Here is a 17,986-nt window from a genome sequence, read left to right on the forward strand (position 1 = left end):
TGTAGCGCTAGGGCAAAAAACTAAAACTCACACCCAGGAGGGGGGACCCAGGAGGGGGGACCCAGGAGGGAGTTTGGGAAACCCTGTGCTAAATTACTGAAATATGCACAATTGTAGTTTTTTCACTACTGGTATGAGTATGTGTGAACAACTCCCCATCTTGTATCACTTCAAGGCAAGACTTTCGGTTCTCTTTTCTACACACTGGGGTTTGTGGGAACTGGGGTGTGTGTGTTTGTGCTGGTCAAAGGCGGAGTAAGATCTTGAGTCAGAACAGAACAAGGAGACTGTTGTCAGGGAGTCAGAGAACCAGACGCTACAACCAGAGGCTAGAACCAGAGGCTATAGAACCAGAGGCTATAGAACCATATGCTATAGAACCAGAGGCTATAGAACCAGAGGCTATAGAACCAGAGGCTATAGAACCACAGGCTATAGAACCAGAGGGGAAAGACCCGGAGGCTAGCTGGGTAATCATGTCGTTCCAAGGGGAAAACAGCACCGCTGCAGGTGAGACTGTCAACGATTCAGGGGTGTTATTAAATTGGTATATCAACCATTCCAAATTCCATACCTTACTTACAGCTTTTGTTGTTTGAAAATAGGTCTGCACTGGAGGGTAAATGAATGTGGTAGTGAGAAAGGTGCATGGACTTATTTAGACAAATACTTAAGTGACTATCTGATATTTCATGTGAATTATGTAAACATTTTGGATATCCCTAGCCTTGTGTAAAGCTTTGCTTGATGACGACAAAGCCTATCCATTATTGCAGGTACTGTATATTGCTAATGCGCAGGCCAGTCCCATAAACTACTGTATAGCCTATGTTCCATTTCAATGTTTTGCATAAAAGTAGCATGTTAACCTTCTGGGTAGGAAAGGTGTTAATAATGCTTCCATTATTTATAATCCTGGGTGGTTATGGAAATGGCATGGTTCAGATCCCTGTTCAAAGTGAGACTTCCGGAATCTCTTCCTGTATTCTCACAGAAGGTGGAGCTTCCTCTTTTAGGGTCTGTAAAGTACTACAGAAGTAAAACATCTTCATTTGATCACCCTTTGCAGGAAATGTTAAACTTGTAGTGTATTTGAGGTTTAAAAAGGCTTCTGACGTTTGTAATTTCCACTTTGAAATTTCAGACTTGATTTTCCCATATGAAAACTGTATCAAGCCATACTAAAATGCCCATTCATTTTAATCCACATAATAATTCACATTGCAGAATTATTTTACTGCTGTAGCAAACTGGCTCAAATTAAGATCCTACATGTAACGGCTGTTGCAGGGAGTAGACCAAGGTGCAACGTGTTGAGTGCTCATCATGTATTTATTTTAACTTTATTTTAACGCAACAGCTAAACAGTTCTGTCAGGTAAGCAACACAAAACAGAAATTAACCACCCACAAAACCCAAAGGAAAACAGGCTGCCTAAGTATGGCTCCCAATCAGAGACAACAATAGACAGCTGTCCCTGATTGAGAGCCATACCCGGCCAAAACAAAGAAATACACAAAACATAGAAAACGGAACATAGAATGCTCACCCTAGTCACACCATGGCCTAACCAAAATAGAGAACAAAAACCTCTCTATGGCCAGGGCGTGACACTACATCTGTAGTGAAAACCTGACTCATTTGGATTCTAATGTCTGTCTTCCTCATTTATTAACCACTTATTCATGATTCAGAGCTGTAATAACTGTACATTTTGTTTCTGGAATGACTTATTCTCAATTTTCTCAGCTTCTGGTGGAGAAAGCAGTTGCTCCTCTGAAGATGAAGGAGATATTCAGGTATCTTCAATAGCATCTGTGATGCCCTAGTGTTCCTCTATTGAACCCCCCTCCCCTCCCAATGATCTTATACTAATAACTCCAAGTACTTTGTTTATTTACTTTCTTATGCAATAAAAAGTAAGTAAGATGTGACTGATTTCTCTGTTCATGTGTCTGTTTGTTTGATCTGTCCTGTAGTGTGAGATTCTGGAAAAGCAGAGGGATGAGGCCAGTCAGAAGCTGTCTGAGATAGAGGAAGGTGAGCTGCACCAATCAACATCCTTGATTATATGGTGGGAGCTCAGCTTTCCAATGAAGCTTCCGTAATGAGAATAAATGCGCACATATTGTAGGAGTCTATTCATCCAGCAGCGCTCTCTCTCTCTCTCTCTCTCTCTCTCTTCACAGTATCCTCTCAGCTGTTGAAGGAGATGGATGTTCTAGAGATGCAGTTCCAGATTGAACGCTCCTGCAGGGAGAGTGCAGAGGCCCTCGCTGTCAAGGTGGGGTGTATTATGGTTACTGTAGTTCATCATGCGACAGCGTTGGAACTCCAAAGAATGTCTCAGTGATGTCATCCACTAAACCAGTCAGTGTCCCACTTGGGTGTGCAAGTTTTGTGCCAGCCCATTACTAACACAGACGAGTCAGCTAATGATTAAGGGCTCGATGATTAGTTCATAAATTGAATGACTACTAGGCGGGAACGAAAGCCTGCACGCCCTGTGGAATAAAGAACCCTGCTCTTAACAGATATCTTTCTCCTTGAACACAAAGGTGATCAAAGAGAACAAGGTTCTGAAGAGGAGAAGCCAGGCTCTGCTGCCACTCCTCCCTAAGCTTCCTGAAAACATGGCCACCATGACCTTTGACCTGGAGTCTGACCAGGTGGTCGACCCCAACCCTGATGGGGACAGCGGTGAGGAGGCTGTGCTGCAAGAACAGGCACAGATCAGAGGTATAGAGACACTGAGATCCACCATACACAACAACTACCATCCTGAACACATACTGTATAACCTATGAACATGAGTGAGAGATATCAGTATACAAGGCATTAGAATTGAGATTTGAAAGGATTGTTTTTGTACTTTTACCCGACCGACCAAGAAAACGTAAAGAGACATAAGATACCTGCTCATCTTCCTCTCACATTTTCCTTTCTCCTTCCTTCTCCTCCTCTTTCGCTCTCCCCCTCTCTCTCTCTCCCCTCCCCCTCTCTCTCTCCCCACTTTCTCGCTATCTCTCCCCCACCCACCCTCTCTCTCTCCATAATGGTCAGAGCTGCAGGCCTCAGTGGAACAGCTGCTGGGGGAGAAGATGCAGTTGTGTGAGCAGGTCGATTCACTGAAGAGAGAGCAGAGCCAGCTCGAAGAACAGGTAGCTAGCAGTGTGTGTGTGTGTGTGTGTGTGTGTGTGTGTGTGTGTGTGTGTGTGTGTGTGTGTGTGTGTGTGTGTGTGTGTGTGTGTGCGTGTACTAAGTAAAACTTTATAAGTATTAATTGTTTCCTACTCTTCTACATGTTCCACTCAGTTGGCCCTAGAGATTGGGGTGAAAGAGGCCATACTGAAGAAACTGTCCAAGCAGAACAAGAACATGAATAAGATGAAGAGAGGTGAGACCCCACTCAGACGCATATCAGTGTTCCTCATGATAGACGCTCTATTCACCTACATACCAAAGTCACATTCAATGTTTTATGTGTATGTGGGTCCATAGTATCCCAGCTAGTGACAGAGGAGTTCACAGAGATCAGTCAGAAACTGGAGCTGGAACAGGGCCTCAGAGAGCACGCAGAGGTCTTCGCTCACCAGGTATACAACCCTGTGTTTCTGTTTGTGTATTTCTGTGCGTTTTGTGTACATGCGTATGTGTTTCTGTTTTCTGTGCGTATGTGTTTCTGTTTTCTGTGTGTGTGTGTGTGTGTGTGCATGCGAGTGTGCACCCATCTCACACTCCTATAGGTGGCATGCCATAGGAAGACAAGGAGAGCAGTGGCCTCAACCAGGGCCCGGGGGCAGTCCTAGTGAATGGAGGAGCATTGGACAGAGGGAGGGCAGGGCTACTTCCTCACTTCCTCATTCAGACACTCACTTCCTCATTCAGACGGGGGGCATATTGTGGGGCGCGCGGGGAGGGGGATGGGGTAGATACACCCATTCATTCTGTATTCATTAAAGAGGACAAATTAGCCAAACAAATACAAAGAGGTGTGAGAAGGGAGGGACACAGGCAGGCTGGTCACTTTGTAAACGAGAAACACACATACACACACACAACTCACGTTTCCCCAGCTGGCCCTGTTGTAAACAAAGGTGGCTATCTTTTCCTTCTTTTTTTTTACGGGCGTCTAGGAGGACAACAAAAGTAGTCTCCCCTCTTAGAGCCCCCCCTGCTTTATAATGAGCACCCATCACGGCGGCAGTTTGAGAACGGGAACTATAGCTTTAAACACAACCACGCCTTTAGCTTGACACTTTACATTGAATGCTGGCAATTGTCGCCTTTGTGCACGCTGTTCGCTATTTACCAGACAGGCACATAATGGGACGCCTCGCAGGGGTCCTTACCTGTGAAAAGGACCCCTACTGTTCTGAGACAACCACACAACTCAGCCCCCTTTACTCTTAATGCAATGCAAAGCATTATTTGTTTGATGGTGTGTGCGCGTGTGTGTATGAAGCCTCTATTTGTCTACTTTCACATGTTTTGAAAACACACTCCCCATTCATAGGTCTTCTTTCTCCGCGTGTGTCGTGCTGCATAATAATGATGTGGGCCTCAAATAGGAAATAACTTAGCTAAGCTTTTGTGTGTGTGTGTGTGTGTGTGTGTGTGTGTGTGTCTGTGTGTGCATATTGTGTGGACACCAGCAGCCCTTTTCCTTGTCAAACAGCACTCCCTACTTGGTCCCTAGCTGTGTGAAAGTAGCCTTGTGCTATAGGGACTTTAGAGTGCTTACACCAGGGTAATTGGGAGTAAATATGGGACAGGTTGTTTTGTTAACTGTAATGATGATGTGTAGTCAAACACACAGATGACTGCTGTCGCTACATCTTCACTGTGTTCGACCTCATGGGAGCCAAAGGTGAAAGTGACTCACTGACTTTCAATTCCTAAACTCACTGTCTCTGACTGTAACTATTTTGTTAAACCTAGTTTCACTATCATTTGACCATTTACAGCTTCATACCACAGCTTTATATATGCTGCTGGAAGAGAATTTGTATGGGATTCCATATTCATTTAATTTGACTTCATACCGCCCCTTTACACTAGTCAAACCTCTGATGACTGTATGCTGGTCATAACTCTTGTACAGTCCAAAACAAAATATGCCAAAGCAAATGAATGATTGACAATTGATTGATTCATTGACTGACTGATTGATTGATTCATGATTGATGGATTGATTGACTGACTGACAGGTGTTGGTGAAGCAGAAGGAGACCCAGAGGCAGAGCATGGTGCTGCAGCAGAGTTCAGAAACCAGTCTCCAGCTCCAACAGGCTCTGGAACAGGTGGCCCACATCAGCAGTACCCTACAGGACATACAACACTACTACCGAAACCAGGTAGATGGGGGTTGTGTGTGTGTGTGTGTGTGTGTGTGTGTGTGAGAGTGTGTGTGTATGTGTGTGAGAGTGTGTGTATGTGTGTGTGTGTGAGTGAGACAATGTTTGAGTCTCTTTGAAACTTCAGTATATTAGGCCTCCTGAGTGACGCAGTGGTTTAAGGCACTGCATTGCAGTGTTGCAGTGTCACTACAGCCTGGGGTTCGATCACAACCGGCCGTGACTGGGAGTCCCATAAGGCGGCGCACAATTGGCCCAGCGTCATCCGGGTTTGGCTTTACTTGGCTCATCGCGCTCTAGCGACTCCTTGCGCCTGCAGGCTGACTTCAGTCGTCAGTTGAATGGTGTTTCCTCTGACACATTGATGTGGCTGGCTTCCGGGTTAAGCCATGTTTCGGAGGATGCATGACTCGACCTTTGCCTCTCCCGAGCCTGTTGGGAGGTTGCAGCGATGAGGCAAGATTGTAATCACAAAATGGGGAGAAAAAGGGGGTAAAAAAAGAAACTACAGTATATTTGTTGGCATATAATACCTGAGTAATGCATCTGAATAGGTTACATTTAAATGTATAGGTCTAGGCCTCCCGAGTGGCACAGCGGTCTAAGGCATTGCATCAAAGTGCTTGAAGCGTCACTACAGACTCAGGTTCGATCCCAGCCGGTTGTGACTGGGAGACCCATGTGGTGGCGCACAATTGGCCCAGCATTGTCTGGGTTAGGGGTGGAATTTCCTTGTCCCATTGCGCTCTAGCGACTCCTTATGGTGGGCCAGGCGCCTGCAAGCTGACTTCAGTTGCCAGCTGGACAGTGTTTCCTCTGACACATTGGTGCGGCTGGCTTCCAGGTTAATCGAGCAGTGTGTCAAGAAGCAGTGCAGCTTGGCAGGGTCGTGTTTCAGAGGACGCATGGCTCTTGACCTTTGTGGTGGAATTATTGTAATCAAAAGGAGAGACTTTTAAGATTTCTTCAAAACAATCAAACTTCATTATTTAATTACTGCAGTAATGGAGCTGGTTGGTAATCACCCCTGGAGGTAAAAAAGAAGAACTCAAAGAGCTGGTTTGAGCCACAGCATTTTATAGCAAAGTCCATCCTCCTTCAGTCTACATGACACACAACAGATGTATGGAATGGGTCACAAGGTTAAGATTTGTATGAAAGATACTTATAATATATCATACAGACAGTATCTGCTGTAAAAATGTGTCTGGCCCACCAACTCCAGGGAGCCATCTCTCCCTGGTACCGTATAGAATAGAAACATTAACTCATGCTCTGGAATGCGGTATCCCCAAAGACATTGTAAATCTTCCAAAGGCCCATCCTCAGTAGAACACACATAGATGAGTGTTCTAACAACCGCTTATTCTGTTGAATAAAACAACCATTTAATTCAATAACAGCATTATAACATAATCTTGTAATTTCCACCATACCTTCACCTCTCTCGAGTCCGTAGGGGAGTTGCAGCGATGGGACAAAACTGTAACTACCAATTGTGGAGAAAAGGGGGTAAAATTACAACAAAACCCAAAAAAAGTCAGTAAGTCTAATACATGTCACTGTACATGACTATCAAAGGTGAAACCGACCCAGTATGCTCTGGAAGAGAGCAGTGTTCTATCTGAGCTGCAATGTGTCAGAGGCCAACTGGAGAGCAGTGAGGAGGAGAGGAGGACCACGGACACCCAGCTCAGGGAGGCTCAGAACACTGTCACCCAGCTTCAGGGGGAAGGTACATTTACAGATGTAGTTTGGTCACAGTGAGCATAGGACACTGATGCACAATTCAAATAATTAATTACCGTAATTTCCGGACTATAAGCCGCTACTTTTTTCCCACGCTTTGAACCTCGCGGCTTAAACAATGACGCGGCTAATATGTGGATTTTTCCCGCTTTCCAAAAAAAATACTAATAAAATACACATTCTGTGACGTGCTCAGTTTTTTGGCGGCATGAAGCTTTCATTAGACCAATGACATTGCCGAACGGGTTAAGGTCAAACAACTTTTTTGTTTACTGTTTAGATTAAATCGAGCGCGCTCAAACTTCCCATCATTCTGATTACGGTAGTCATTTTGTCACCTTCATCATGGCAAAGACACGGAGAAATGCATATGATGCAGCTTTCAAGTTGAAGGCGATTGATCTGGCTGTTGGAAAAGGAAATAGAGCTGCTGCACGGGAGCTTGGTCTGGAGCAATGACTTTCTTGGTAGGCTACTGTTTACTGCAATTTTTTTTTTTTGTTACAAGCCGTGTTTCATTAAAGCCTATTTATTTTTGTTACAAGCCGTGTTTCGTTAAAGCCTATTTATTTTTGTTACAAGCCGTGTTTCGTTAAAGCCTGTGTAAAGTTAATTTGTTTCAATGTACCGGTAGGCACCTGGGGCTTATAGACATGTGCGGCTTATTTATGTTCAAAATAATAATTGTTTAAAAATTCAGTGGGTGCGGCTTATATTCGGGTGTGCTTAATAGTCCGGAAATTATGGTACAAAAAAACAACACTATAACCGTCTGGAGTTTAATTTCTCTTTGCCCCATTTTCAATATTCAAACAAATGCTATTTTACGGTATTCAAATATGACACAGTGTTGTGGTTGGTGGTACTTTCTCTTCGTTTTAGTGAAACAGCTCGAGGACAGGCTGAAAGACGCAGAGAAAGACCTGGTTTCAGAGAAGGACAACTCAACCCCTGCACTTCCTCCTCCACTACCCCCTCCTCCTCCACCACCCCTGCCCCCACCTCCCTCCAGTACTGCTGTTGAGTAGGTATTTTATATATCTATATGCTATAAATACATAACCACTATATTAGCTGGTAGAGGTATCCTATTTCAAACAACTTGTACTTATATTGAAAATGAAAACTTGTAGACCTTTGTTACATAGCAAGGTGATGGTAGTACCCATAGGTACATTTGATAAAATAATTTGCTTAATTTGATTAAACAAATGACTTCTGCAACACTTTCTCTTCTTCCTCTCTTCAGTCCCTTAGTCATCCTGCGCAACAAGAGGAAGGAGTCAGCCAACAACATTGATAAGAATAGTGAGTGTTCTTACCATGTTATGATTACGCATTTCCACCCTCTTCAGAGGACAAAAATAAACTTTGTTATTATAGCTTTTTCTTTTGTTGTTACGTGTACATTCTACACGCATTTTACATCCATGGCACTTGTTTTTTGTTGTTGCAGTAGTTACTGTCGTGACTTTACTTTCATTAATCTGACATGACAGTTAGTGGATTAAATAAATAACAATGTTTAATTGTTACCCCATTAAATTAATCATGTATCAATTAACTAATTAAGATTTGGGGCACCACGGAAGAAGTTGTTTAGAGAGTTACCATCTCCCAAATTAAACTCTATAAGATCTTTACCTATAACGTTAATAAACAGTCATCTTATTAATCATTACCTCTTACCAAATACTCATTCTGAAAGATCCTAACCTTCTTGGATCTGCAAAAAACCCAGCCTTGCGCATTATTCAGAAGTACACAAATTGGTTTAATCATTTATTTACTAGCTAACTAAATAATAACACAGGATACACACACACACTTACATGAGACAAAGGTCCCTAGTGGACTGACAAGATATGACAGCTTGTTACAACATAGATTAGAGGGGGGGAGAGAGAAAAAAAGGACACTTATTGTGGATACATTCAAGGACTGTCTTCACATTAATCATATATCTTGCACACGAACCACCGCCCGTTTGGAATAAGAAATCATGAATGTATTTACGTGTGAAATGCCTTTGTTCGTCGTTTATCTCAGTCGGAACCAAACCTTCTCTGAAATTTGTTGGCCTTCCAACTGTATGGCTCTGATTGTCCAAAAGGGATCTCCCCTCCCCTTTCCCATTTTGTACTGTTGTTCACTCTGGATGATAACCAGCCATGTCGACGGTTCCAATTGGTGATGAACGTAGTAGGATAGTCTCACTTAGATGAGCTTTTCTCAATATCTGCCTTAAGACAGCTAATCAGCTGGTCCAGTGATTGTCTGAGGTGAGCTTCTCGACCCTTCCTCCTCGTGTGGGTATTCAGGATTCGGACCACGATGGACATGAGCTGCAACTCTTCGTCTCTCTGGTCCAAAGGAAGGTGAGTTCATTTCTTCACCTCGTGTTGAGGTTCAAAGAGTCAACCATTCCAAACGTGTATCTCTCCGCCTCATGTTTCCTGGTCTAAGGATTGATTCTTCTTTCAAACCTTTATGCACTCTTAGTAAAAAGGTGCGTTCAGTCATTCTGTCAAGCTCACTGACCTCACTCGGGGTGTGGCTACTTAATGTGCAAAGGATATCAAAAAACGATTATCTCATTAGAAAACTAAAATCACATTCCTATCTTAACACAAATACCTTCATCACTTTCATATTGTGTTCACAACATATTGGATGAAAATGTAATAACATTACAAAATGAAAAACAATATGACATTCGTTTTCCATAGTTCCCCACTGACCACTTCCCACATTGTTATGTTAGAAATATTGTTCCATTATCACTTTTTGGATGTTAGAGTTTTGGGCAGGCAAAACTGTCTGTGAACAAAGACATTCCTTTGGTTGATACTAAAGAATCTCCCTCTCTTGTAATTTACGACCGAGTGTGAACGGTCGACGATCCAGCAGCTCCCCCTTTCCCCTCTGTGGGAGAGAGAGAGGCCTGGTTACTGTCACAATCTCGTCAGTCTGATCTGACCCATTCTGATCTTCACAGGACATTCATGACATTACATAGCAAGAATAAAGTAATTTGATATTTCTATATACTGTACATTGCATCTAGATAGATATTACTTATTCATTATACATTGTTTTTTCAGTCCTAACTATTATAGAACATGAACTTTTAAACGTACCACTCAGCTACTCACAGTCCATCCCACCTATCTCCGTAAACCGCCGTCTTTAGATTTCCATATTTTTCTGTTTCACATCAATTCTAATTTTAGATAAATGATTCGATTTTTCAGCCATTCCTGAACCTGTGACCAGATATCTAATGATTCTGTCTCTTCATAGCAAAATTTGCAGAGCTAAGTTGGTTGTATGCCCCATAACATTCTTTTTGTGGCAAGAATTTTGTATAATCAATTAAGTTGAAAAACTACATTTTCAATCAAGCGTTGTTTTGCGTATCAGTTCATAAACCATGTGCACGGTTGAAAATCTCTTCCCAACTATTTTGCAACCTCTATGGCACTGCATTCAACATTTTGGTCCGCAAGTAAAACTGACATATATATTTTTAGATATATAAAAATAATTGGGGCCAATTTTGGTCTTTAATAAAGGGCAGACAAACAAGTTCCCTACCTTCTCCCCCGTCCACTTGCCTCCTCCATTTTTGCGATAATGGTGCAATCAGTTGGTTGTAGTTTTGGATAGAGCAAACATTTTCATATATGTTTGTTAACTGCACATGTGACATAACTCTACCTTTCCTATTCATTATATCATTAACAAAGATATTTCCTTTTTTATTTTTCCTCATAAATAATGTTTTATTGTTTTATAAATTATTATATTTGAATTTAACCATATTATTTGTTGTAATATTTGTTCTGTATTTTCTGGAGGATGAAACTGGAATTGTAACCAGCTTTGTATGATTTGTTTTAGAAAGGGCGATTTTTTGAAAAAGGTTCCATTTTCAATTAACTGAAAGTGAGAGGTTGTAATCTCAATTCCTCTCTGTAGATCCTCAAGCTCTGTCAGGTTGGATGGGGAGCGTCGCTGCACAGCTATTTTCAGGTCTCTCCAAAGATGTTTGATTGGGTTCAAGTCTGAGCCCTGGCTGGGCCACTCAAGGACATTTAGAGACTTGTCCCGAATCCACTCCTGCGTTGTCTTGGTTGTGTGCTTAGAGTCATTGTCCTGTTGGAAGGTGAACATTCGCCCCAGTCTGAGGTCCTGAGCTCTCTGGAGCAGGTTTTCATTAAGGATCTCTCTGTACTTGGCTCTGGTCATCTTTGCCTCAATCCTGACTAGTCTCCCAGTCCCTGCCGCTGAAAAACATCCCCACAGCATGATGCTGCCACCACCATGCTTCACTTTAGGGATGGTGCCAGGTTTCCTCCACACGGAAGGTTCTCCCATTTCCACAGAGGAACTCTGGAGCTCTGTCAGAGTGACCATCGGGTTCTTGGTCACCTCCCTGACAAAGGCCCTTCTCCGCCGATTTTTCAGTTTGGCCGGGCGGCCAGCTCTAGGAAGAGTCTTGGTGGTTCCAAATTTCTTCCATTAGAGAATGATGGAGGCACTGTGTTCTTGGGGACCTTCAATGCTGCAGAAGTGTTTTGGTGCCCTTCCTCAGATCTGTGCCTCGACACAATCCTGTCTCAGAGCTCTATGGGCAATTCCTTCGACCTAATGGCTTGGTTTTTGCTCTGAGATGCACTGTCAACTGTGGGACCTTATTTAAACAGGTGTGTGCCTTTCCAAATCATGCCCAATCAATTGATTTTACCACAGGTGGACTCCAATCAAGTTGTAGAAACATCTCACGGATGATCAATGGAAACAGGATGCACCTGAGCTCAATTTCGAGTCTCATAGCAAAGGGTCTAAATGCTTATGTAAATAAGGTATTTCAGTTTTTTTCTTTGTCATTATGGGGTATTGTGTGTAGATTGATGAGGAAAATGTTATATTTAATTTTAAAATAAGGCTGTAACGTAACTAAGTGTGGAAAAAAGGAAGCTGTCTGAATACTTTCTGAATGCACAGTATTTAGACCATAGACATGAATTAGACAAATATATTTATCGTCCAATAGCATATTTAAAATGATCCACCTTCCTTTCGGATCTGTTTTGACAGTTTGCACATTCGGATCAAAATTGTTATTAATTAATATCATCACCACTTTTGAGTTTCTTTTCCCATGACAGAAATATAAATCTCCCTCCCAGTCTTTTTTCCATACAACCTAATCTGTAATTGTAGAGTGAGTTTCCTGTAAACAATAGATATTATATTCCTTTCTTTTAAGCCAGGTAAAGACTGGTCGTCTTTTTTTATAATCTGCTGAGCCATTACAATTACAACTAGCTATACTTATTTCACACCTTACCATAATGAGATACAAGTTTAACTTATACTTACCATAATATATGCCTGTAAATTTACTATCAAAAAGCACCATTGTGTTCTAGCTGCTAGACGCCCTGAATGTATCCATACTTACCAATACTACCAACAACCCCTCCGTCAATGTGGGCAAGACAAAGGAGTTTATCGTGGACTACAGGAAACGGAGGGCCGAACACGCCCCCATTCACATCGATGGGGCTGTAGAGTGGGTCGAGAGCTTCAAGTTTCTTTCATCACATTCCCAGTGGGTCAGAAGTTTACAGTACATACACTCAATTAGTATTTGGTAGCGTTGCCTTTAAATTGTTTAACTTGGGTCAAACATTTCGGGTAGCCTTCCACAAGCTTCCCACAATAAGTTGGGTGAATTTTGGCCCATTCCTCCTGACAGAGCTGGTGTAACTGAGTCAGGTTCGCAGGCCTCCTTGCTCGCACACGCTTTTTCAATTCTGCCCACAAATGTTCTATAGGATTGAGGTCAGGGCTTTGTGATGGCCACTCCAATACCTTGACATTCTTGTCCTTAAGCCATTGTGCTTCACGGTTGGGATGGTGTCTTCGGCTTGCAAGCGTCCCCCTTTTTCCTCCAAACATAACGATGGTCATTATGGCCAAAGAGTTCTATTTTTGTTTCATTAGACCAGAGGTCATTTCTCCAAAAAGTACGATCTTTGTCCCCATGTGCAGTTACAAACCGTAGTCTGGCTTTTCTATGGCAGTTTTGGAGCAGTGGCTTCTTCCTTGCTGAGCGGTCTTTCAGGTTATGTAAATATTGGACTCGTTTTACTGTGGATATAGATACTTTTGTACCTGTTTCCTCCAGCATCTTCACAAGGTTTTTTGCTGTTGTTCTGGGATTGATTTGCACTTTTTGCACCAAAGTACATTTATCTCTAGGAGACAGAACCTGTCTCCTTCCTTAGCGGTATGCCAGCTGCATGGTCCCATGGTGTTTGTACTTGCGTACTATTGTTTGTACAGATGAACGTGGTACCTTCAGGCGTTTGGAAATTGCTCCCAAGGATGAACTAGACTTGTGGAGGTCTACAATTTGTTTCTGAGGTCTTGGCTGATTTCTTTTGATTTTCCCATGATGTCAAGCAAAGAGGCACTGAGTTTGAAGGTAGGCCCTGAAATACATCCACAGGTACACCTCCAATTGACTCAAATGATGTCAGTTAGCCTATCAGAAGCTTCTAAAGCCATGACATCATTTTCTGGAATTTTCCAAGCTGTTTACTCTGCTGCTCAGTGTATGTAAACTTCTGACCCACTGGAATTGTGATACAGTGAATTATAAGTGAAATAATCTGTCTGTAAACAATTGTTGGAAAAATTACTTGTGTCATGCACAAAGTAGATGTCTTAACCGACTTGCCAAAACTATAGTTTGTTAACAAGAAATTTGTGGAGTGGTTGAAAAGCGAGTTTTAATGACTCCAACCTAAGTGTATGTAAACTTCCGACTTCAACTGTATCATGGACCAAACACACCAACACATTTGTGAAGAAGGCACAACAACGCCTCTTCTTCCTCAGGAGGCTGAAAATGTGTCATGGGCTCTCAGATCCTCAAAAAGTTATTCAGCTGCAACACTGAGAGCATCTTGCCTGGTTGCATTACTGCTTGGTATGGCAACTGCTCGGCATCTGACTGCAAGGCGCTACAGAGGGTAGTGCGTCGGCCCAGTATATCTCTGGGGCCGAACTCTCTGCCTTCCAGGACCTCTATACCAGAGGATGGTAAAAAAACTCCAGCCACCAATGTCATAGAGTGTTCTCTCTGCCACCACACGGCAAGTGGTACCGGAGTGCCAAGTCTGTGACCAAAAGGCACCAGAACAGATTCTACCCCCAAGCCATAAGAATGCTGAACAGTTAATCAAATGGCTACCCGTACAATTTACATTGACCACCTCTATTATTTTTTTATTTTTTGAATTTTTACCCCCTTTTTCTCCCGAATTTCATGATTACAATCTTGTCTCATCGCTACAACTCCAAAAACGGGCTTGGGAGAGGCGAAGCTTGAGTCATGCGTCCTCCGAAACGTGACCCGCCAAGCCGCGCTTCTTAACACCCGCTCATTTAACCCGGAAGCCAGCTGCACCAATGTGTCGGAGGAAACACAGTTCAACTGACAACCGCAGTCAGCCTGCAGGCACCCGGCCCGGCACAAGGAGTTGCTAGAGCGCGATGAGCCAAGAGAAGTAAAGCCCCCCCCGGCCAAACCCTCCCCTAGCTCGGACGACGGTGGGCCAATTATGCCCCACCCTATGGGACTCCCGGTCACGGTCAGTTGTGACACAACCTGGGATCGAACCCAAGGCTGTTGTGACACCACAACACTGCGATGCAGTGCAGTAGACCGCTGCGCCACAGATATTTCTTTATCTTAGTTGTTTTGCACTGACTCTTGCACTGGCTCTACGCACCCACTCACACATACTACACTGACACTCCAACACACACACACTACATATGCTCAAACACACAGAACACACACACATGCATATTGACGCCACACACACACACTCACATATAGAAAAACTTTCACACTTCACATACTCTGCTGCTACTCTGTTTATAATATATCCTGATTGCCAAGTCACTTTTACCCCTACCCACATGTACATACTGTATTACCTCAATTACCTCAACTACCTCGTACCCCTGCATATTGACTCAGTACTGGTACTACTTGTATATAGCATCGTTATTGTTTTTATTGTGTTACCATTTCCTTTTTTATTTAGCAAATATTTGTCTTACTTTTTAACCCTGCACTGCTGTAAATGGGCTCGTAAGTAAGCAATTCACTGTAAAGTCTACACCTGTTGTATTCGGCACATGTGACCAATAAATTTGATTCGATTTTGATTTGATATTGAAGGCATGTTTAGGAGGTAAATTAAGACCCTGGTTCTGATATCAGCAGTTCTATTGTTCAACACAGCACAGCTCAAGTAGCATATTTATTGTGTTGTGTCCCTTTCTCCATCAGAGCCAGATCCTACTTTGGACATGAAGTCCCGAGCGGTGGATGCGATGATGGAGAGGATAAAGAAAGGCATTGTCCTGAGACCCACTCAGAGACCACAGGTAGGGCTAGATAGTGCATGTATAAATCAATCAATTAATCAACCAATCAGTCAATCAATCTACAATTACAGTGGTGAGACATCTGACATTTTGTCTCCTATTTCAGGTCGGATCAGAAGATGACCGTGCCTGGAGGGTGAGCACTTTTGATACCTTTCTTATTATAATAATTGTTATAAAAGACTGTTGATTTAGTTAATATTAAAATGCTTTTAATTTATGAATCTTTTAATCACAGGACCAGAGGATTGAGAAGAGAAAGTCAGCCGTGCTGGAGCTGAAAGGAATGCTGGTAAGATGGGATCAGAAAAGAATTGGGAGTCCCATAGGGCGGCGCACAATTGGCCCAGTGTCGTTCGTGCTTGGCCGGTGCATTGTAAATAAGAATGTGTTCTTAACTGACTTGCCTAGTTAAATAAAGGTTAAATAAGAACGTCAACAACAACAAAAAATGTAAAAAATGTTGGCATTTGCAATTCTACAAGAGAAGTGAGTCTAATAGGTCGACGGGATTAATAATGTACCCTGATTGGTTTACTGTACTTTTGAATTCTTCTTTTCTTTGACCTGATTGGTTTAACCTCCTCCTCACCTATCCTGATTGTCGACTGTACTACCTCTGCTAGGACACCATGAAGCACCAAGGCCACAGGAGGGCATGGTCACGGAATAGGTTGAGCCGAAACGTGGGGGAGGCAGAGCTACAGATGGTGCTACAGAGAAGGAGACGGGCCATGGCGGATGGACAGGACACCCCCAGCTCCGCCCCCTCCATTGCCATAACCCCTACCAAAATACAAGGTGCAGTAGCATCTCCATCCTTTGTTTTAGGGATTCGGGGACAGTCAATCAGTTTGGCTTTTTAAGGGTTGCAGTGTCCTTTCTGGTTATTGTTTTGTCCACGGGCACTAAATTGACGGTACTACATTAAAAGATGGACTGGCCTGGTCTTGGGTGGCTTGAAATGGTTTTAGGTCAAAGTTGGTTAAAGAGAAAGATTGATGCAGATGATAACAAACAAGGGACCAGGAGGACATATCATTAGCCTACCCAGGCTACATTTAGACAAGCAGTCCAATTCAGATTTTTATTTTCACTACTTGGTCATTTGATCAATCAGATCAAATCTGAAAAAGATCTGATGTTAAAAGATGTGATCGATCAAAAGACCAATTAGTGGGGAAAAAAACAGAATTGGGCTGCCTTTCTAGACGCAGCCGTAGTGATGTTTTTCACTTATCTACAATATTTAAAAAAAAATTCAAATATAAAAAATTGCTTATATACCATATGTCTTTCCCCCAGGCCCCCAGCCGGGCGGTCCAGCAGCAGGAGCACTTCCCTGGGCAGGAGAGAGTGGCAGCACCCCTGTACTCCGGAGGCTCCAGCAAAACAGAGAGAAGAGGAACTCTCGTATCAGAGAATCAAAACTGATCATCTGCCAGGAGAACATCTGAAAGTTGGGAAAACGGATGGCTATTTTTGGGATACTGTACCACAGTGTTTCCCAAACCTCTCCTTGAGTACCCCCAGCCAGTCCACATATTTGATGTATATGTGGAACCTTTGCTTGTAATAATAATAGTAAGTAAAATGTGAGTGGCTTGGGTTAAGGCTTGACCTTAATCTTTGGGTTTTGGGGACCCAAATGGGTGCACATTTTTGTTTTTGCCATAGCAGTACACTCCTGATTGAAATAATCCAAGCTTGATGATGAGTTTATGACTTGAAACTGCTGTGCAGTGCTAGGGAAAACAATTACATTTGGATCACCAAGACCAGGATCAAGAAACACTGGGTTAAGGGTAGTAAGCCAATGGCAAAGACCTTTCTGTGGCAGTAAAAATGTACAAGGATATTCTACTTGTGCTGGGTGTGAAAAATATTTGAATGGCAATGTGGCCCTTTTTTAATAACCCATCCATGAATTTCTCTCAATTCACATTCAATGTTGCAACGAGAAAAGCAAAGAGTGAGAAGAATATGGTTCTGCATTGATGCTCTTATCGTGGAATTCTTGGTGCATTATTGTCCTGATGCTCTGAATGCTTGTCTCTTTTTGTATAGGGGTCACTTCACTCTAATACCTGCTATGCTTCAGCTATGTAAAAAAAATACTTCAAAGTGGAAATAATACAATATTTTATTCACATCACGCCTCAGTTGCCATTTGTAAATGGAAAGCACACATGCAGTACCAGTGAATAAAAAATACACATACCACCACCAAATGATTTCTACTGTTTCATTTGAAGAGTGGAAAGCTACCTTTCCTCTCATTCTGCGCTCTGGACCTCCGTGTATCTAGAGACCTAGCGCCTTAATTAGCTCACACAACAGAGGAATTGTGTCGGCTGCCATTTAGGCACTTCATATACTTGGGTTGCCAAGGTGTTGAGGAG

At 42.7% G+C, this 17,986-nt stretch overlaps 1 protein-coding gene across 1 annotated transcript; it reads left to right on the forward strand.

Moving 5' to 3' along the window:
* Positions 1 to 272: 272 nt before the first annotated feature.
* On the forward strand, positions 273 to 17,815 carry LOC115198431 (shootin-1). The gene is made up of 17 exons (XM_029760358.1): positions 273 to 510; positions 1,750 to 1,799; positions 1,980 to 2,040; positions 2,190 to 2,284; positions 2,559 to 2,739; positions 3,064 to 3,161; positions 3,316 to 3,397; positions 3,502 to 3,596; positions 5,211 to 5,357; positions 6,939 to 7,092; positions 7,989 to 8,130; positions 8,356 to 8,414; positions 15,487 to 15,584; positions 15,691 to 15,720; positions 15,823 to 15,876; positions 16,211 to 16,385; positions 16,890 to 17,815. Exons 1-17 carry the CDS (start codon positions 477 to 479, stop codon positions 17,039 to 17,041), a joined length of 1,707 nt encoding a protein of 568 aa, XP_029616218.1. The 5' UTR covers positions 273 to 476; the 3' UTR covers positions 17,042 to 17,815.
* The last annotated feature ends 171 nt before the right edge of the window (positions 17,816 to 17,986 follow it).

This window comes from Salmo trutta, chromosome 8 (genome assembly GCF_901001165.1).
Source record: "Salmo trutta chromosome 8, fSalTru1.1, whole genome shotgun sequence".
NCBI classification, from domain to species: domain Eukaryota; kingdom Metazoa; phylum Chordata; class Actinopteri; order Salmoniformes; family Salmonidae; genus Salmo; species Salmo trutta.

Bases quoted from the DNA above. Each gene is read 5' to 3' on its own strand.
- LOC115198431 (XM_029760358.1), top strand. From the start codon at position 477: ATGTCGTTCCAAGGGGAAAACAGCACCGCTGCAG. The intron at 15,585-15,690 runs GTAGGGCTAGAT...CTCCTATTTCAG, and splicing joins GACCCACTCAGAGACCACAG to GTCGGATCAGAAGATGACCG. The intron at 16,386-16,889 runs GTGCAGTAGCAT...TCTTTCCCCCAG, and splicing joins AACCCCTACCAAAATACAAG to GCCCCCAGCCGGGCGGTCCA.